At 44.0% G+C, this 22,537-nt stretch overlaps 1 protein-coding gene across 1 annotated transcript in view; it reads right to left on the reverse strand.

The window, feature by feature from the left end:
• Positions 1-22,292, reverse strand: part of ELL2 (elongation factor for RNA polymerase II 2) — a 64,163-nt gene extending 41,871 nt beyond the window's left edge. Inside the window, exons 1-2 of the mRNA XM_054986506.1 lie at positions 22,021-22,292; positions 15,583-15,630 (exon numbers count right to left, since the gene is read on the reverse strand). Coding sequence (XP_054842481.1) covers positions 15,583-15,630; positions 22,021-22,152 — 180 coding nt within the window. The 5' untranslated portion in view covers positions 22,153-22,292. The remainder of the gene's footprint in view (positions 1-15,582; positions 15,631-22,020) is intronic.
• Positions 22,293-22,537: the final 245 nt, after the last annotated feature.

Below are 22,537 nucleotides of genomic sequence, written 5' to 3' on the forward strand. Positions count from 1 at the left end.
CAATGAAAACTAGCTAGTCAGCCTGCTCAGGGGGCACTGGGTTTTTTGGGGGGGGCATCATTTTAGTTCGGTTGGACTGTCTAGTGTGGAGCTTGTATTTGGGAGTGCACCTCCGGCCATGGCAGCCTTGGTTCATGTGTTTCTGCAGTGGCAGTCAGCTTGGAGTTTTTTTCCCCACAATAGGAAAAAATGGAGTAGCTGGAGGCGCCTTATTCAGGGGCCCACAGAATTGGATCTCAATTCTTTTACCAAATTTGCTCTGTAATACCGAATCAAACTAGAGAATGAATTCAGTATTTGGGGAATATTGATTCCCCCCGCCCCCAGTTCGGTATTACTGAACTGAATTTACCAAACTTTTTTCCTGCGCACACCCCTAGAGGCCATTCCATAAGGCGGGAACCACAACAGAGAATGTGCTTGTATGGGTGGCTGTTGATCTTGCCCACCTACAGAAGGCCCTGTTTAGATGTGGTGGAGCATAGGAGGAGAGATAGATATGAGGGACCAAGGCCATGGAGGCCTTTGTATGTGATGACCAAAATAATATTCAGATAGATTCTCCCTCATGATAACTTTACTGATTTGTTTTAAATGTATCAGCACTTTGGTAAGAAGGTTATGAGTTGGATCCAAATAACGAGGCTCTGTTTGTGGCATGGATTCTTTTACCTCCTTTTATCTTCCACAGTCCCCACGAAAAGAAAAAAATCTGCATCCAAGGATTGGGGGACCTTCATGAATAGTGCAAACTGTTGGGGGTGGATAAAGAATGACTGCCAATTAAGCAGATAATCCACAAAAAACATGGCTCCCTCCTTGTGCTTGTAGAAGGGCACCTTTGGATCCAACCCTAAATCTAATGGTTTTCATTCTGTGTAGCCATAAATGTAAAATACTATGCAAGATTTTAAAAATGCACAAACAGCATTAGCTAATGCAATTTCATACCAAATACTAAAGCAAATCTGGATTACCATTAAGTGCTTATTCAAGAGTGAGTTGCAACCAATCATGGACAGGGGAAGGAAGGCACAAGGTTTAGCTTCCCTCACCCACTCCGTGTTTGTTAAAAACAGGACCCACACCACTCTGACTACTTTACATGTTAACAGGCAGACCTGCACATAAATACACAGCGGCTGCCCTATTTGGCTCTGAACTTAAAATGCTGCCTTGTCTGTTTTCCTGAATCAATGGTTGTCTTATTGAGGAAGATCCAATACTTCCTACTCTCTTATGTCTTGTCTGGTTTGAGGCATATGTTTACTTTTGGGGAGGGGGTGAAAGCCCTCTGCCTCTATTCTGTTCTCAAGTTTGCACAATCCTACTTGCTAGTACAAGCATTTACCTCTGTCTCCTGCAGATCAGGTGCAGGAGCATCAGGGCAAATGTAGCCTATGGCTCTGCTTCTATTTCTTCTTGCACTTGCTAGGGGGTACAAACAAAACTTTGCCCTACCTAGTAGCCTAGAAAACAAATAAGAACAATGGTTATACTGATGCTATCCCTAACAAAAGATACTACAATTGGTGGAAAGTGGCAGTGCTTTATACAAATATGCCAGGGGGAGCAACTCTATTTCAAAGTACTGATAGTAAACTGACTGGATATTATCTCTGTCAGGCAAGTTTATCTCTGTCAGGCAAGTTCTGAATCACTCCTCACTCACTGCATAGAAAACTGAAAGCTGGTGCTAAGGTTCTATAACAGTCAGATTGAAAAGTCTTAATCCTTACCAAATGTCAAAAATAACTACAGGTGGATTACTTTTGTTGACAATGTATTTTTTAAAATATTTGGGTCAGAAATTATAATTGCCAGAAAGCATTAAGTATTACCAGTAAACACACATGTAAAGCAAAAGTACTCCGATTTGTACCAGATACTGCCACTGAAAGCAACTAACCTCAGTTGAATCTGTTGGACTGTAAGAGAGCTGACACTGTGAAATACCTGACTTGATAGGTTTTAAAAATCCAAATTGTATTTATACTTCTGATATAGGAGCATCTATGAGGTATCACTCAGTAGGTCAGCTCAAGTAGGTAGCCCTATTGGTCAGCAATAGAACACCCACCTTCTGACTGGGATATAAAGGCTCAGGGATACCCACTCCTCTCTGTATCTGAAGGAGAGCTGGACACTCGAAAGGTTATACCCTGAAAATGTTGGTCTCTAAGTGCCATTGGTGCCACTGGACTCAAATCCTGCTGTTCTCATTAGGTGTAGCTTGCTTGGATTATTGATAAAAAGCCAGGCTTCCAAGCTTATAACTGAGTAAACCAGCTTTAAAATAAACATTTGAGTATTAGACAGTAAAATAGAAAATGGCATTAGCTTTTCAAGTATATTTTTAATTTGTCAGCTATAAAGAAGATTGATATTGTGGCTTACTCAATGTAGATGACTGATCAATGAGCAGGTGTGGTTAAACAGTAAGTGGAAAGCATAAGCATGTTGAATTTCTAGCTCATAGCAGAAATAAAACAATTAAAATATAGAAAAGCAGAAAATGCTTGCCAAGAGTGCTGGAGCAGATGGTTAACTCAAGTGTCTACTTAACCTGTTAGAATGTGTCATCTCATAGCCTTTTATACAGAACTTCTAGAAACGACCAATGTGATATCCATTATATACTCCCTTGTTTTCTCAGTGATCATTCTATCATAAGTGGAAACTATATGAAGCAGCTACTGCCATAACATCTTAGCGTCCATAAGAGTTTTAAATTATCAGCTATGTTACTCCAAAAACTAACAGGCAGGCAACAAGATCAGATATAACTAACCACCAACTGAGTCAAGTCATCTCAGCTCAGAACCTACATTGTGTGTGTGTTATGTGCCGTCAAGTTGTTTCCGACTTATGGCAACCCTATGAATGAAAGACCTCCAAAACGTTCTCTCTCTAACAGACCTACTCAGATCCTGTAAACTGGAGGATGTGGCTTCTTTTATTGAGTCAAGCCACCTCGTTTTAGGTCTTCCTCTTTTCCTGCTGCCTTCCACTTTTCCTAGCATTATTGACTTTTCCAGAGAATCTTGTCTTCTCATGATGTGACCAAAGCACAATAGCTTTAGTCTTGTCATTTTAGCTTCTAAGGAGAATTCCGGCTTGATTTGATCTAGTACCCACTTATTTGTCTTTTTGGCTGTCCATGGTATCTGCAAAACTCTCCTCCAGCACCACATTTCAAATGAATCCATTTTTTTTCCTGTCAGCTTTCTTTACCATCCAACTTTCACATCCATACATGGCAATGGGGAATACCATAGTCTAGATTATTTTGATCTTGGTTCCCAGAGAGACATCTTTATCTTTAAGGATCTTATCTAGCTCCCTCAAAGCTGCTCTTCCAAGTCTCAATCTTCTTCTGATTTCTTCATTGCAGTCTCTCTGCTGGTTGATGATTGAGCCAAGGAATAGAAAATCCTGAACAACTTCAATTTCCTCATTGTCAACTTTAAAATTGTGTAGTTCCTCGGTAGTCATTACTTTTGTCTTCTTGATGTTCAATTGTAATCCTGTTTTGGTGCTTTCCCCTTTAACTTTCATCAGCAGTCATTTCAAGTATTCACTATTTTATGCTAGTAATATGGTGTCATCTGCCTATCTCAAACTGTTAATGTTCCTCCCACCAATTTTCACTCCACCTTCTTCTAGATCTAATCCAGCTTTCCTTATGATATACTCTGCATAGAGGATGAACAGGTAGGGAGATAATATGCATCCTTGTCTGACACCCTTGCCAACTGGAAACCATTCTGTTTCCCCATATTCTGTCCTGACAGTAGCCTCTTGTCCAGAGTACAAGATGCGCATCAAAACAATCAGATGTTGTGGCACCCCCATTTCTTTTATGATTCTCCATAGCTTTTCATGATCTACATAATCAAAAGCTTTAATCTATAAAACACAGGCTGATTTTCTTCTGAAATTCCCTGGTATGTTCCATTAGCCATCGTAAATTTGCAATGTGATCCCTGGTGCCTCTTCCTTTTCTGAATCCAGCTTGAACATCTGGCATTTCTCGTTCCATATATGGTAAGAATCTTTGCTGTATAATTTTGAGCATCACTTTGCTTGCATGGGAAATTAACACAATTGTCCGATAGTTACTGCACTCTTTGGCATCCCCTTTTTGGGGGATTGGAATGTAGACTGAGTGTTTCCAGTTGGTGGGCCATTGTTTTATTTTCCATATTTGTTGACATATTTTTGCTAAGATTCCGATGGACTCCATTTCTGTGGCTTGAAATAGCTCTATTGGTATTCCATCTACTCCAGGTGCTTTGTTTCTCTCAATTGCTTTGAGTGCAGCTTTTACCTCACTTTCTAGGATTTCTGGTTCTTCATCAAAAGATTCTTCATCAATAGTATCTGTCTTCCTTCCATCTCTTTTGTATAGTTCCTCAGTGAATTGTTTCCATCTTTCCTTTATTTTGTCCTGATCAGATACTGTATTTCCATGTTGATCTTTTAGCATCCCAAGCTGTGGCTTGAATTTCCCTTTGATTTCTCGGATCCTTTGGAACAAAAGCAGCTACTGCCATAACATCTTAGTGTCCATAAGAGTTTTAAATTATCAGCTATGTTACTCTAAAAACTAACAGCCAGCCAACAAGATCAGATATAACTATTTAGCTATCACATAACCACCAACTGAGTCAAGTCATCTCAGCTCAGAACCTACATTAAGCTAGTATAATCAGAACGTTAATAAGTATTAAATTGCCCCTGACTCTGTGTGTCTGATTTACAAACTGTTCTCTTCTACCACCTGACTAGGAATTTCCTAGTCCAGAGCAAAGTGACATTTGGAATAATAGTGCTGGTTTGGAATTTTAAGAACACAGGCTATATACAAATTCTGGACACACATTTATTTCACTTATATACTTTCTACCTTCCAGAGCCCAAAACATATACACCAGGTTTCAAAATAGGAACTCCATCCTGATACTGACCAAACCCACACCTCCTCTGGGAACTGTACTTTAAGAAATCAAGTGTACTTTTTTTTTTTACAGGAAAGCTCCTTTTTTAAAACTGTAATGATTTGAAGTAAATGTGTGTATGTGTCTTTAAATGCTTTGTGTGGTATAGATGAAGAGTGGGGGTGAAAGAGAGGGATGAGTGAGTGATATGATTGGTTGATGACTGAGTGTGGGTGGAGTGAATGCAGTTTTAGACAGAGTGGAGAAAAAAGATTCAGTCAGGAGAAAACAGGCAAGCTGTGAGCAGACTGAGTATTTTTAAGCAGTTCTGAGAGAAATATTTAGTCAGGAGAAAACAGGCAAACTGTGTGCAGCCTGAGCTTGTTTATGTTGTCTGAGAGAAATATAACCTGTGTGGAAGCTGGAACTGCGTGTCTATGAAAGAACATTCAGTTGGGAGAAAGCAGGCAAACTGTGTGTGCACCTGAGAAAAGGTCTTGTTTGTAATTGAGAAATTAATATGAAAAGCAGGCAAACTGTGTGTGAAGCCTGAGAGAAAATCTGTGACTGGGTTTAAGTAAAGTATAGGATTGCCAGGTCCCTCAAGTCTCCCAGCGGGAGACTAGGACGCTGGCTCCTACCTCATTGGGGGCTGTCCTTGTTGTGCCCGCGTACGCTCCCAGTGTACGTGATGACGTCACTTTTGACGTCATCACGCAGGGAGGAAGGGCAGCGAACACGGGCAGCTCTCCGTGTCTCTCTCGCCGCTGCCACAGCACCCCTTGTCCCTGTCGGCGCGGGCAGCACACAGGCAGCAGCAAGAGGGCTCGCACACGCACCGCAGCCGCTGCTGCCCCTGTGCTGCCTGCACCAGCAGGGACAAGGGGTGCGGCGGCGGTGAGAGAGAGCAAGCTGTGGCCACCGCAGCTCGCTCTCTTGCTGCCGCTGCGCCCCTTGACCCTGCTGGCACCGGCTGCAGAGTGCGGGCGGCGGCAGCAGTGAGAGCGGCATGCTCTTGCAACCGTTGTCTGCTTTCTCTCTGCCACCGCCTGCTCTCATGGTGCGGGAGTGTGCCCTGCACCCAGGGGCGCGCCGCGCCACCCGGGGAGGGGGCGCCCCAGGGAGTGCCCCCCCCACCGGCCATGTAAGCGGGCGCGGGAGGGTGAGATCAGGAGATCCCTCGCCCAGAACGGGGGAATGAGAACCCTAGTAAAGTAACTTTTAAGAATTAAGAACTACTCTCTGGAAACCATCAAGTTTTAGAAATAATATGAAACCGATACGCTTCTTATAAAAATAAAGGTTTATTTTGGGTTTTTTAAATCCCAGAGTTATTTTTATATCCCATACCTTTCCTCAGGGCCATATAGTACCACAAAAAGCCTGACCCTTGGGAACATTACTAAAAGGGAAATTTATGTTATTCTGGAAATTAATTCCTGGTGGCAGCAATCCACCAACTTTCAAAGTTCCAAACAGAGGCAAGGCAACATATGGACTGTGGAACAGACATTTTCACAGTCTTTCCCTTTCATATATATCAGAAGTGGCCAAACTTGCTTATTGTAAGAGACACATAGAATAAAAAGATGTTTGAGAGCCGAAAGACATGATGTATTGAAGTGACTTCAGAGGAAGAGGTGGGTTTGGGGGAGTGTCCTGAAAGTGATGACACAGGAAAGGGTGGAGTTTGGGGGCAGTATGCTGGAAGTGACATTATCAGAAGGGGTAGACTGTCAGGTCCAGTGTATATCTAAACTGTGCTGACTCCATTTTCTAATGCTTCTAGTGTTTAAGTGCTTTCTTCCCAGGTGCACCAGTTCCCAGGCTGCGTTCCCACCGGAGGAGACTGTTTTGTCTAACACCGTTCCACCAAGCATTGGCCTTGAAGGAGAGCAGCTTCCCAGGACTGAAAGATGTTGTTTTGAGAACTGTGGGGGGAGGCTGATCCAGATGGGTATTGTTACTCTGTATCCTATGCTTGCTCTTCATTGGTAACAATGATCATGTACCATCCTGAGTCTCCTATTCAGGACAGTGGACTATAATGGACCTTGTCTGCAGTAAAGTTTCCTTTCTCAAACAATGGACTTGTGTTTGCTTCTAAAGGGAACCCTGTAGTGAGAGCCTTATTTAGCCACAGTCTGACATTTTGTTACCAATCATGTCTGAGTCGGGCCCAGCGGAATCCAAGGTTGTCCCGGACAGGGATCCTTTGTTTGATCCGTATGCGTCTCCCGACAATCAACCTGTGCAAGCCCAAGACTCCCAGGAGCTGGGAGCAGCAGGGAACGGAACCGGAGCTTCCACTTCCACCCCGCCTCTCATCGACCTCAGTACTCGGGACGAGACCGAAGGCGACCTCGGGGCAAGGCCGAAAGCGACCGCCCTCCCCTTGATCTCGGTACCCACCCCGTCGGAGTGGGGAGCCAGACCCCGAGAAACGAGAGAGCGCCGGGCAGGTGGACTCCATCCACGAGTTTCGATGGACGGGCGCCGAAGCCTAGAAACCGTCCCGGAGCTAGATAGCAGCCAACCCTGGCGATATTGGAACAGGACGTTCGAGCAGACGGAGGGGGACACGTCTCGCCGCGGCGCCCTGAGTTGGGATTATTCCGAACTTGCCCCGTGGAAAGAGCCAACGGAAGTCCCAGAACAAAGTTGGGAGCAGATACAAGGTCGCACCTATGCGGTAGATACCAGCATCTCGGCCGTGACAGGTATGGCCAAGGGAATTCTAGCCGCGAGGTCGCGAGTCGTCCAAGGGGACCCTCCTCCTTGGGGCCCCTTTTCCCCGGTGAGTGCAACGAATGAAGGTTCCATGAGTGAACAACCGGGGCCAAGTCGAATGCAACAGTTAGAAGCTAAGCTGATGGATATGGAAGAAAGTTTGGCTCATGCCATTCATTTAATTTCTGCAATGGGAGCAGGAGAAAGACTGTCCCCTGAAGAGATGGCGATACAGATAGCTACCCTCCAAAGTGTCATCTCCTATCCGGTGGAGGAAGTTCAGCAGCGGTCGTCACCTACCGGCGAGGGGGGCACCTATCCTGGCGAATCGGGAGAACAACCCAAGTAACTTCCCACACAGCAGGAAATTCCACCGAAAAGGGATAACCCGGTTGAGCCACCCGGTGAGACTCCCACCGAACCTCCTACCGCGGGAGGGGATGTGCCGCCAGACGAGACTCCCGTTGAAAGGCCTACGGAAGGGGAGAAAAAGCCAGGTGATACACCGGTGATACCCCCCCATACTTCTCCTATAACGGTCCGGCCGGACCAAGCGGGAGCACACGCGACTCCATCCGAGGGGGGAGCCCCTGGTCAACCGCGAGAAACTGTTCCCGTCGGGCAACCTTCGGGAGACGGTCTACCAGTGCCACGGGGCCAGCAGTTGCTTCCCAGAATAACAACGCCTGGAGGGGCAAGCCCGCGCGGCCTTCCACCCGTTCGACCCTCGCCGCTGCGGCCCCTCTCACCTCGACCGCAGCTCATACCGTTGCAGCAGCCCCAGGACCAGCCCGTCTTACCACCTCCGAATCAACCGGGAAGGCCTGCACCACTACGGCACCTCCAACCCCCTCCTCAGAGGCCGATCTTCACTCAACCACACCAGCCTCCTCCACCTCGACAGCTGCCGCCAACGCCTCCCGTGTTACCAGCCAGGCCAAGACTGCCGCCACCTGCTCGCCCGCCACTGCAGTCTCCGGCCCAACCGAGACCACCTCCGCCCGCACCGCCGGTCCAACCTCCGCCCGCACCGCCGGTTCAACCACCGCCAGTACGGCCGCCACCGTTGCCCCGACCGAGGCTCCAGTCACCTCCTCCCGCGCCCCAGGCGCAATTAAGACTGCCAATGGACTTCTACCCAGCGCCTGCTCCGAGACAAGAACTCCCGATGGGCTGGGTGAAGTTGGAAGCCACCTTCGATGGGGATCCCTCCAAACTGGGATTTTTCTTGGTGCAAGTGGTACAGTTTTTCAACCGGTGGGGGCACCTTTTCGGCAGTGAGGCTAGCCAAATTGAACATCTTGGATCTCGTTTACAGGGCAAGGCAGCAGATTGGTATGTAGGACTATACAATGTTGGGGCCCCAGAACTCGATACTCTCCAGGGGTTAGTGGATGCTATCCGAGCACAATATGAAGACCCCTTAGAAGAAACCCGGGCCCGAACAGAATTGCAAGCCATCAAACAAGGCAGCATGTCAGCAAGAGACTATGTCACAAAATTCCGGCAATTAGCAGCCAAGTGCCCTAGGTGTGAGGAGTCCACCAAAATTATTCTGTTCAAACAAGGACTTAACCCGAAACTTTTGGACAGAGCCCTCATGCAAGACAATCCCCCTACACTGTTAGGTTGGATCCAACTTGTTTGCGAAGTGGAGAATCGCATTTTAGAAGTCCGTTTGGTTGAACAACAACAACAAACGGGACAAAGAAGACCATTGACCTTACAGAGGGGAGCACGGGGAGCTGGCTACGCCACCCGTGGAGCGAGAGATGCTAGATGGCAACAAGGGCTGTGTTTGCAATGTGGACAGGCTGGTCACTTTGCAGCACAATGCCCATACCGGCCTGTGCAAAGACCTCCGCTTCAATTACGGCGTCCAACCCTTGCTCCGTTTCCTACGCTCCAACGCCCGACTCCAGCTCCACGAGCGAATAGAGGCCGCGGCGCTTCCCAAAGGCCAGCCTCAGAAAGAGGGCTGGAAGCGGAAGAAATTATGGAATACGATCCCGCTTCCCCATCTTCAGAAGTCAATCCAGAAAGTCCCCAGTCGGGAAACGAGATGGATCTGTCGTAAAAGGGCCCAAACGACAGATCCGCCCCAAGCCCGTCCCTGCACGGAACCGGCCACCTGGGTCCATCTTATTCATGCCAGTGACTCTAATCAACCCAGAGAGGAAAATGCACATTCGGGTGCAAGCTCTTATTGACTCGGGCTGCTCAAGAGACATCATAGCCCCAGCTCTAGTCAATGGACTGGTCTTACCGACTCGGGATTTACAAAATCCAGTAATCTTTGAACAAATGGATGGTACCAACATGAATCCTGTCACAACTGAAACCATCCCGGTGATCACAGGCATGGGACAACATTGGGAGAAGAGGTCCTTTGTCATCAGCTCTACTGCCAAGTACCCGTTAATTCTAGGCAGCAAATGGCTATGTGATCACAATCCCTACATAGACTGGGCACAAGGATGTATTACCTTCAGTCATGCCAACTGTAAAAATCACCGTTGGAATCAAAACTGGGGCGAAGATCCAACTCATAAGGAAAAGGCCCTTCTCACCCAAGAAGAAGTCAACCAAATACCCGAACCGTACTGGCCTTTTCTAAATGCTTTCTCGGAGGAGGAAGCTGATACTCTACCCCCGCACCGACGAACGGACTGTGCGGTGGAAATTTTACCCGGAGCCTCACTGCCCAAAGGACGACTCTATCCCATGAGCCTCCATGAACGCGAAGAGCTCCGGAAATTCATCGACACCAACCTCCAACGGGGGTTCATCCGCCCAGCCTCTAGCCCCCACGCCGCTCCAGTCCTTTTCGTGAAAAAGAAGGATGGGGGACTCTGACTGTGCACGGATTTCCGAGGACTGAATGCAGTATCCACCAACAACGCCTATCCTATACCGCTCATCCGAGACCTTCTCAACGTCGTGGCCCAAGGTAAGATCTTTACGAAATTAGATCTAAAAGATGCTTACTTCCACGTTCGTATCAAGGCAGGGGATGAGTGGAAAACCGCGTTTAATACGCCCCTCGGACAATATGAATACTTAGTTATGCCTTTTGGATTGACGGGAGCCCCGTCTGTATTCATGTCCATGATAAACGAAGTTCTACACGAATTTCTGTACAAAGGGGTGGTGGTGTACCTTGATGATGTTTTAATTTATTCGGACACCGAGGAAGAACATATTCAAATGGTACAAAAGGTCCTAGCCACCTTGATGAAGAATAAACTGCCCATCAAGTTGTCCAAATGCGAATTCCATAAAACCGAACTCACTTACCTCGGGTATTGTATCTCCCAAGAGGGTCTGAAAATGGATCCAGCCAAAATACAGGCGATCCAAGATTGGCAGACACCCACCACCCGCAAAGAACTGCAATCCTTCCTGGGTTTTGCCAACTTCTATAGAGACTTCATAGCAAATTTCGCCCAAATCACACTCCCCTTGACAGAGTTGCTGAAAACCAAAGATAAAGGGGACCAAGCTAAAAAACCCTCTTCCAAACTCCAATGGGCCCCCGATTGCCAAACGGCCTTCGAATGCCTAAAAAAGCAATTTGTAACGGAACCCATCCTCTCCCACCCCGACGAACAATCCCCCTTCATAGTACAGGTCGACGCCAGCGATACGGCGATAGGGGGGGTTTTGCTACAGAAGGGGGAGGATGGGAAATTGCGGCCTTGTGCTTTCTTGTCTAAAAAGTTTTCGGAGGCGGAGAGGAATTGGAATGTGTGGGAGAAGGAGGCCTTTGCAGTAAAAGCAGCCCTTACTAACTGGAGACATTGGCTGGAGGGGGCGCGATACCCTTTCGAGGTCTGGACAGATCATAAAAATTTGGAGGCCCTCCGGAGCCCACGCAGACTGAATGCCAAGCAATTGCGGTGGGCGGAATTCTTTTCCAAATTCAACTTCACTCTAAATTATCTCCCGGGCAAAACTAACTTTTTGGCGGACGCCCTGTCGCGCATGCCCCAACATAAGAGCAAACGGGCGGAGACTGTCGACACGGTCTTCTCGCCTACGCAACTTGGGGGCGTGGTGACTACTCGCAGCCGTGCCAAGCAGCCCCTCCCGGCCAACCAAGAGTGGAAATCGAAACTTAAAACTGAAGTGGAGAAGGAGGGGGATAAAGCTCCGCGAAACAAACTAACCCAATCCCCACACGGGGATTGGCTAGCTGGGAGCAAGTTTTATGTCCCAGACAGCCTCAAGCTGGAGGTCTTGCAGCGCTGTCATGATGCTCCCACTGCTGGACATTATGGGTACCTGAAAACTATGCACCTAATTCAAAGACAATTCTGGTGGCCGGGCATGCGCAAAGACATTTCCCAATACGTTAGTTCCTGCCCTGTTTGCCTCAGCGCAAAAACCAGAAAAGGGAAACCTCCGGGTCTCCTGCAACCATTGGAAACACCAAATAGGCCCTGGGAAGTAATATCCATGGACTTTATCACTGATCTACCTATTTCAAAAGGACATAATTGTATTTTAGTTGTGGTAGATCTGTTCTCCAAACAAGCTCATTTTATCCCCTGTACTGCTATACCCTCCGCTCGAAAACTAGCGGATCTGTTTCTAAAACACATCGTAAAATTACATTCTTTTCCGTCCAAGGTGATTTCGGATCGCGGCGGACAGTTCGTTGCCAACTTCTGGCGGGAGCTTTTGAAAATGTTGAATATTGAGCAAGGCATCAGTTCAAGCCACCACCCACAAACCGACGGGCAATCCGAAAAAACAAACCAAATATTAGAACAGTTCCTGCGTTGCTACATCAATTTTCAACAAGATAATTGGGTGGACCTTCTCCCTCTAGCCGAATTCTCCTATAACAACAGTGTACACGCTTCAACGGGAGAGGCCCCATTCAAAATTGTATACGGGACTCACTTCAATCCCTTCCCATTGGACGCACCCCCTCTCCATTCCTCTAAATTGCCAGATGTATCTTCATGGTGGGGGGAGGCGGCCCAGCAGTGGACTCTTATTAAGAAACACCTTGAAAAAGCCAAACTGGATTATAAAAAATACGCAGATCGCCATCGTGTGGCCGAATGGGAATTACAACCCGGAGATCATGTGTATATTTCCACAAAAAACCTGAAACTAGCTCAGACAAGCCGCAAACTCGCTCTGAAATTCCTGGGACCTTTTCCTGTGCGCAAGATAATAAATAAAGTGACTGTTGCTGTAACTTTGCCCAAGAACCTGCGCCATGTGCATGATACGTTCCATGTCAGCCTTTTAAAGAAAGCTCCCACCGACAACAAATGGCACATCAAAGCTCCACCCATTCCAACTTTAATTGACGACCAAATACACTATGAGGTACAACAAATTTTGGACTCTAAACTCAAACGAAATCAGCTTTTTTACCTCATCAGATGGAAGGACTTTGATTCAGGTTACGATGAATGGGTGAACTCTGCACATGTTCATGCTCCTAGATTAACCAAAGCTTTTCATACTCGCTACCCATATAAACCAGGGGGGGATCTGTTTTAAGGGGGGCAGAATGTCAGGTCCAGTGTATATCTAAACTGTGCTGACTCCATTTTCTAATGCTTCTAGTGTTTAAGTGCTTTCTTCCCAGGTGCACCAGTTCCCAGGCTGCGTTCCCACCGGAGGAGACTGTTTTGTCTAACACCGTTCCACCAAGCATTGGCCTTGAAGGAGAGCAGCTTCCCAGGACTGAAAGATGTTGTTTTGAGAACTGTGGGGGGAGGCTGATCCAGATGGGTATTGTTACTCTGTATCCTATGCTTGCTCTTCATTGGTAACAATGATCATGTACCATCCTGAGTCTCCTGTTCAGGACAGTGGACTATAATGGACCTTGTCTGCAGTAAAGTTTCCTTTCTCAAACAATGGACTTGTGTTTGCTTCTAAAGGGAACCCTGTAGTGAGAGCCTTATTTAGCCACAGTCTGACATAGACCTTGGGAAGTGCCATCACCTGACCTTTGACCTGGAAGAGACAGTATAAAAGTGATGTCACATCCTTGCTAGGCACCACTGCCAAAGCCTCCTGTCTCCATCCCCAAAGTCCCCAGGTATTTTCCGAGTCGGACCGGGCAACCCCAGCGTTTTTATTGAAAATATGAAAGACATGGAAAGAAAAAAGGATGGAGGGGAAAAAAGGAAAGGGAGGGAGGGAGGAAAGAAAGAAAGAAAAAGAAAGGGGTGCATGTGTGTGCCTCAGCCAGCTATCTGGCTCCCTGGTTCACCTCTTGCTGCTGCCGCCACTACAGCTGTGTATGTGGAACCTCTGGATGTGAGATCCCACATTGAGTTATGTGGGTGCACACTCTCCTTTCCTGTTCTCTTTTCTCATGGCAACCTCTGATGTAGGGCGAAAGCTTGCAAGCTTGCCTATTTCCCACTCCTTCCCCACTAAAATAAACTGTATGGCCACGGCGATGTTCAGAGACTTCCGGGAGCGGCATGATATGTCTAGAAGAGCCACATGCAGCTCCCGAGCTACACTCTGGCCACCCCTGATATATATTCATATATGACAGCAAATGTTGTATAGAGACTGGATTAGGATCTAACAAAGCCAAGTATGAATCCCTACTCTACCATGGAAGCTTGCTGTGCAACCATGGGACAGTCTAATCTACCTCACAGGGTTGTTGTGAGCATAAATTGGAGGAGAGGAGAATAATGTAAGCAGCTTGGGTTCCTCATTGTGGATGAAAATGATGGGGTGTAATTCCTCATTGAGAATGATGGGGTACAAATGAAGCAAATAAATAAATATTAACAAAACCTATATCTCTAAGGTCATGTTTCACAGCCATTTATTTGTGAATGCTTGTATAAATTCCTAAGCATGTTAGGTACTTGGAGTCATGAAACATAAGAAAAGATGAAAGCTGTGTGAAGAGGCAAGAAGTTATGAACCGCCCTAATGTACTCTGTCCAACTAATCTAGTGCCTATCACAGTATTACTGTGGCCTACGTTGATGTAAATGCATGTTGTATGGCCAACAGAACAGGCACTTGGGTTATCTGGGTTACAAACATACAGAGCTGAATCCAAATTTCCACAAGTAAAAGAATCTCATACAATAAGTTCTTCCACGGCTTCCCCTTCCTCCAGCACATCCCAAAAACCCTCTACGGTGGGATGGGTCATCCTAATGAACAAAGTGCCATGAGGACAGGGCAGGGGGCCCTGCAGTGAAAAGGGGTACTGGGGAAAATTGTCTCTGCTTCCTTTTGTATGAACTTTGGAACTAAGGATTGTGTACATTCTATTTAAGATATGAAGATTTACCAGCACTATTCTAGCAGTGTGGGTTGTTTGGCCCCAATATCCATACATAATCATTTTCTTACAAAAAGGAATGATATTGGTATATACATGTCTTCAATCAACAGTAAATGAGTGAAATGGAGCATTTGTTTCATACCACAAACAACGTTCTGACACTGGCAAAACACAATCTCACCAAGTGAACCCACCAGCTATTTTCCTGCATTTGTTTTACAATATCTAACCTTTCTTCCAGCCCCAAAGTGACTAATAATCCATAAAAAATTAACTATACAAAATCAGCTACGATTACTATGATACTCATTACCAAGGCTGATATCAACAGCTATTAGCACATTGTTTTGAAAAGTCCTCTTGAAACTATATTGTAACTGTATAGGCAAGCACCCGTGTAGAGAAAACCCTGCTCCTGACCTAGAACATGAGACAAAATCTTATCTACAGATCTTAACAAGTGAGGGTCAGTAGGAAGAAGAGATTCAAATGTATGGCATGGCTGTTTACTCCATAAAAGCATTTCATCCAGTAATAAGCAGCAGGAAGCAGTTATATCCATCCCTTATACTTTTATCACCACCTACAGAACAATATATTTTAAAGATAAGTACTCACCCCTTGGAGTCCTTGAAACTGAATGGAAGGCCGAGAAGGAATCAGATTCTAAAGAAAAAGAGCAGGGAACTCTCATTAGAATAAAATTCATTATCAACATATGAAATCTTCTATTATTCTATTATTCTATTATTGAGCCTGAGCTCTGAAATAAAGTTATCTTTTGTTAAACCTAACAGAATAAATTTGACTTAGCTGGAATATATGGGAAACGATTAGCTTTCAGAAGAAAGTAGTTAGCAACAAGACTTTGCCCAATTTATCTGTCACAGCTCCTACTAGAGTAGTTGTTCGACACATAGATAGTTCTTACTCTTACTTCAGAAAATTTGAACTGTGAACAACATTTAAAATATTTCACAGTAAATGGTTTGTTACCTTGTAACAGGCCAATTTAATATGGACAAATACAAAAAGAAGCCTGCTAGCTAAATTTGTTTTGGTACAAGAAAAATTTACGAATGTGAATGGAATTCTTGGAAATGACCCAAATGCAATAAAATTGAGTGAATAGGTTTATTGTAAGCGATCTATGCTTTGCACTAAACAAAGGAAGTTACAAAACAGCGATACTCAATACATGGTTAAAGATTTTATTTGGCGCTTCATACCAGATAAATTCAGTTTTTTAACCCAAAATTGTATTTTCAGACCACAAAAAAGCAGGCTGCATTTAACCAAATAGCTACATTCTACAATTGAAGCACTGTTGCAAATGTTTTATACATAATTTTTTCTGCTACCTTTCACCCCAGTATAACATATTTGATTTTCTTAATGGCATATGAAGTTACTTTATCAGATCTGATTTTTTCTAAAATGGAGTTCTCTATATCACTTCATCATATAACAGTTAATACTAAATAAACTCAGTTGCAGACTAAGCAATAGAAATGAGTATGTATTTCATTTATTGTTTACTTTGCAGCAAAAGTCCATCATAGAATAGTCACTTAAAATTTAAGTTGTATCTACACATCTGAATCTCAATCTTTCTTTCTTGGTTCTTCATTATCTAGGGCAAACTTTATTTTTCACACATGAATTTCAGCAGCTCACTCAAATAAGACTGATGCTGATGAATAATGGATGACATCAGATACATGACTGAATTTCTGCATCAATTTCATAGTAACCTAAAACAATGCAGTTATTTTCAGAAATGTACATTTTACTAAGATAGCTGATGCAAGCCACTCTATGTACCAAAGCAGCTACTTGCTTCCATCTTTCATTTTTTCTTTCATGCCCCCACCCCCTTCAACACAAAGAAAAAAAAGAATAGTGCCTGTATTTTACAGAACACAGCAATATTAAAGCATTTTAGAGAAAGTGAACAAAAAATCATTATACTGAGACTTTTGTGAATTCAACTAAAGCCCAATAGCACAAAATATGTTTACAATAATAAGCTTGAACTTTTTGCAGTTCATTATTCATATAAGCATTACAATGTGTGTATGATTAATGCAAAATACTCCAAACATTAGAAAGTGCTATACGAATGCTAGATATTATTATATCATCAACTTTTAACATATGTATCGCCATTTGCTTGCAATCTCTATTAACTTCACGAGTCTGAAAAAAATCTTCCAGAGAGAACAAATCAACGGCAGAGAAAATTCAAACACATTAGAAATATTTGAGAGAACATTTTTGTGTATTTCAGCACTGAATGTGTAGCTTAAATCGTGCTATCTGAACACAGAACTGGAAGCAGCAGTTGGTAGCAGACAGTAAAAATATGGAAAGAAACTCATTTCCAGCTTTGACTCCCAAAAGCTTACACCCTGAAAATCTTGGTGCTGTCTAAGGTGCCACAGCACTCAAGTCCTGCTATTTTAAACTAAGTGTTCCCTTAATGAGCAAATTATTATACCTTCCATTTCTCCATTTCTATTTATTTTTAGATTTCAAGTTGCTTTGGGCAGAGATTTGTTTTATCTTTTGTAAAACGCCAAATATACTTTAGATGTTATATAATCAAACTTGAAATGCATATCCCAATATTACCTATAGAGTGCTATTCCTACGCTAGATTTTTGCCTAGGCCTGACTTACTGTACGTGCAGAGAATTGCATACTAACGTGCTAAGTATTGCTTAACTCCAAAAGCTGCCTCAAACAAGGATGAACTAATGTTAGCCCCAATGCTCAAACTCCTAAGCAATTTTAAACTTTTTAAATGTCAACAGGAAAAGAGAAAGGACAGAAATCAACCTGTTGATACAGCAGTAGTAGAACTATGAACACCTGCCCTGACCCCAATGTTCTAAGTGGTTATTTATGGGCACATAAAAAGCTGGCCTTGACACACACATCAGATTCCAGCAATATTAGTTATGAAGCCAACCTTTGAGAGGGCAACCACATTTAGAACAGAACCAATACCAGTCTGGAACCAGGCAAAGTCTGATTACAGATCTGCAGCAGAAAGCAGTCTGGTCCACTATAGGCTTTCCCCCTCCAATTAATCAATCTTGAATTTTCTGATCAAATAGAAGAAAACTACCATTCTTTGTTTTATAGAAATTTAAAACCAAGGTTTGCAAGTAGGACCAGATGAAAGAATACATTATGAGATAATTCTAAAATTGTTTTATTTTAAAATGCTATTTCACTTTAGCTTAATATTTTGACAATATCTACAAATTAAAGAAAAACAGAATTATAAACTGAGTGCTTGGCACTTCCGTTATGCTTAAGGCCATAAGCATTTGAAATATAAAGCTGTTTAGTTATCACAGCATCTGCATGGAGATATCATGAACAAAACACAGTTTGCTTGTGACATGAATGAGCCTGAAATCTCAGTTCACACACTCCCTACCCACTTCCCTTGAGTACAGAGTAAAGAATGATTTAGGAAGTTGAGTGAAGGGGTACATGAGCCCAAGTATTTTGTGTCTGTTCACATCACAACTTAACTACAGTTCGTTTGCGATGTATGAATGCTCTCACTACTTACTGAAGTGCTCAAGAGATGATTTTAAGGCCTTCCTTGCTTTCAAATCTCATCTCTGTAAATTATATTCTAGCTAAATATCGTATTCTAGCTAAAAACTCACATATAATAAAACTCCAATGACATCTACCAAAAATCTTATGTTAAACTCTATTGCTTATTTGGCTTCTTCCAACCCCTTTTTTATGAAATTATGACAATTATGAAATTAATTTCTTATTATTCCTACCATATTGTGATCCATAGAATTTGAGCAGGACAACTGACATTAGTCAGGGGTATTTAGGTCCCCTCTGTCTTGGGTACTTAGAACTATTTAGTTTCTCTGAGATACTTTGCAGTTTAGCAATGCCAAAGAGAAAGCAGAGGTAAAAACACAAATCCAAAAGGTTATTTAAAAACAAATGATCACTGAAGTATGTCCAAACTGACATTATGCTGCTTAATCAAATAATGTTGAATGCTGCTTACTTTAACATCTATGTTATGGCTCTGTAACTAGCTGATCAAATGGTGACCAAGTTTTGTTTCTTCAAGAATTCTTAGTATTACATGTCACACAAGTATACATCACAGTTATGCTATGAATAATAGGCTCAATCATTTGAAATTTTATTACATTTTACTAGTTTACCTAATGTTATTACTTAACTCTAATAAAAATACTTTACAGAGCATTGTGAGACATTTTAATTTCTAAAACGATCTTTGAAGTAAAAGTTTAAAGTTAATCACATATGATTTTAAAAGTTAAAGGCAATTAGTGTGCCTCTATGATGCATTTACCTGCAAAAGCAGTTTAGCAGAGGTCAGCAGAATCTTTAAATAGTGATCTGCCATAACATGCAGCAGTGCCATTGTGTTTGGATTAACTCTGACAAAAGCTATTCACAGAAGACACTTCAGAATATTTTTTTAAATTAAGCTTAATTTCATAGTTGTGTGGATTTTGGATTTCATACTTAATTTTGGAAACTTCACAAGTTCAACAACTTCAAAAAACTTTTCTTCTGTATCACAAAGCAAGATGACTTACATTATTTAAACTGAAAAGGCATTATAGAAGTTAAGAAACACACCGATTTGCAATCTAAACAAATTCTTTACAGTCTCTTTAAAAAACTGTATAAGAAGTACTACCACTACAATATTTCCTTTTTAATAAGCTCTTTTCCAACATAATACATGCAGCCAGTTACAAGATGGGAAAGAAAAATCTCTATTATTGTATGTAAATCATGCAATTCAAACCTTAAATAAAAGAACGATCATAATTACATTTAACATTGCTGAAGTAAAACCACCACTGAAAATATTTAGCCTAAACTTTAGGGATTAATTTTAAAAAATGGTTCAGAAATTAATGACCTTACAAAAATAAAGCATGAGAAACATTTGTACATCCAACCACGCATTGTTCTATCTGAGTTCTAACCTCTGTTAATTATAAGAGAAGAGAAAGGGAGAGAACAAAGCATGTTTGAACCGTAAAGCAACATCAATAAAGCCTGAAAGTTGTCCTACTTAAAGTAGGTAAGCAGTAACAAGATTTTGCTGAGTTTCAGCTTTCTTCGGCATATATTGTTGAAAATAGAGTTGACTTTTTAGGATCATTTACTAGAAGTAATGATTTTCACTCAGGTTTAACAAAGGAAAGAATTGCTAAACATATAATTACGCAGCACAAAATCTGAAGAGGCTACACTGTTGAATGGCTATGGGGGCAGGGAGAAAGTTGGGCCAGACATGTAAGCACACAGAAGACGCAAGATCACTGAAGAAGGTTTGTTCATGTACTCTATTTTAGATTCAACTGCTTATTATGAAGAAAAGCGAAACAACCATTAGTCATAGGAAAAGGCACAATTTGGAGGTCAGTTCTGGGAAAACCACGCCTGAGTCATCTTTCTGCATGAAAATTTGAAAAAGGAACGAAGTGTTGAGGCTCAGAGAAGAGAGCCTGCTTTCTGTCAAGAACCTGTTATTTAAGTTCTGTCTGGTTTTAGTATATTCCTAGCTTATCTTTAGAATTGCTGGTTGAGTTGTGTCAAAGGAAGACTTTTGGAGGAAAGCCTGCTGGCACTACAGAAGGCATACAATATTTCTTTTTTAAAAAAGCTTCATCAGCACCTTCCAGGGATTTATTCAGTCTAATACAATGGCTCTTCTAGCTTTCTCAATAACAGAACACATTAACAAAGGAAGTTATATAATAGGAACGATTTAACTTGAAATTCCTGGTTAAGAACCAGCTAATTAGAGCTTAATTCTTTTCACTGGGACAAAGCAGTATACAGCCACTTCTAACACAGTCTGAACAGACACAAGTGAAGGCTCAAGTTACTGGAAAGCTACAGTAAGAAAAAAACTGCAATGAGGACTATTATTCCTCAATTCCTCTACATAGAAACTTATGATATACTCCTTTTTGCAGTCCTATTCAACCAGGATATGACCCTCCTCCCCACCATTAGTAAGCTTAGGGGGAAATCCCATCTGTTTCTGAGAAGCTGAAAAGGAATAAAACCCACAAAACTTTCCTCTGGACCAAAAGTAACAAGCCTTTCTTTCATCTTCAAAACGTTAAGATTTACTTTCAAAATTAACTCTGATACAGCAGCTATTGCCACCACAGAATACTTATGAAAAGTGTCCCACCTAACTTTCTCACAGGGTTCCTGGTCGGGATAAAGGAGGCCATTTTCTTCACAGTATTATAAAGATGTGCAATAAATCTGTCATAGTTGCTATTGTCGCTTGAACGAACTCATACTTTAAAGGGGGAAGCTTAAGAAGTGAGGCATAATACACACATACGATCCCCTCCTCCCATCCGGGGATGGGGGAGGGGGAGCAGCGAGAACTAAGCTCATAAATAAATGACAGCTCAGCAGGATCTGCCTCATCTGGGAGCTGATGGCTCCGGTCACCGCCGGTTCCCGACGCACTAGCTGACACCGACCCCGAGAGAAACGGCTTTCTTGAGTGAATGCCATTTTTCAGGGAATCGGCATCAGCCGCCCTCACTCCCTTTACGTGACAAACAGGGCACAGAAGTAGCCGGGTATTTTTCAACATCTAAAACTTTTCTTCATATGAATGAGACAAAAAAGAAGCAAGCAGCGGCAGTAAGGAGAAGTGTAGGGTGGGTGGGGAAGTTGAGCAAGGATTTTGGATTTATGTAAAACGGGAGCGACGGTAAAAAAAAAAAAAAACTCCGATCAAGGGATCGTTCGCCTCAGCTTGACCCAACGGAACTTCATCGACTACCCTCGGAGCAAATTTAGGCAGGGGGGAGGGCGAGACCTGCTGCCGGAGTGAAGAGGGGCATTATCCATGAGAGGAGGGGCCCCCACCTCCGGCGTCTTGAGGGAGACCAGCCGCGGGGGGTCTTTGAGTCCCAAGCACCGTCCCCGGTCCCCCGCCCGTACCCAGAACGCGAGGACCACAGTATGCGGGGCGCCCCTCACCTTACTCCCCTGGTAATTTTCCAGCGCTCGGAAGGCGGTCTCGGTCAGCTTGACGTGCAATACCGTGATGTTATCCTGGGTGACCCTGCCGCAGGACACGCCGTACCGTCTTCCTTCCCGCAGCGCCGCCATCTTACGCCGCCTTCCACCCCACAGCCACCACTGCCGGGGCCGCCAAGCCGCCACCGGAGGCTGCTCCAGCTGCTACCGCCGCTTCAGCAGCTACAGCCATCCTGGCGCTGACGTACCAGCCAGCGCCGTCAGCGCGCAGCTGCCGCACTACCCCGCCCACCCGGCACCGCCGCCTGGCCGCCCGTCCCTCCCCCAGTCCGCACACCTAACCACGCCCCTTTCCTCTCGCGACAGGCGCGCGGCCAGCCGCGCCCCGCCCCCACGCGGAGACGCCACGCCCACCGACGTCCCCGCCTTCCTGCCGGGGAGACTTACCCGGGGTCAGCGAGAGAGTAGGGGCGGGGCTGTTCCTGACGTCAACGCAAATAGTATTCAATCGTGTTTA

This window comes from Eublepharis macularius, chromosome 8, assembly GCF_028583425.1.
Source record: "Eublepharis macularius isolate TG4126 chromosome 8, MPM_Emac_v1.0, whole genome shotgun sequence".
NCBI lineage: Eukaryota > Metazoa > Chordata > Lepidosauria > Squamata > Eublepharidae > Eublepharis > Eublepharis macularius.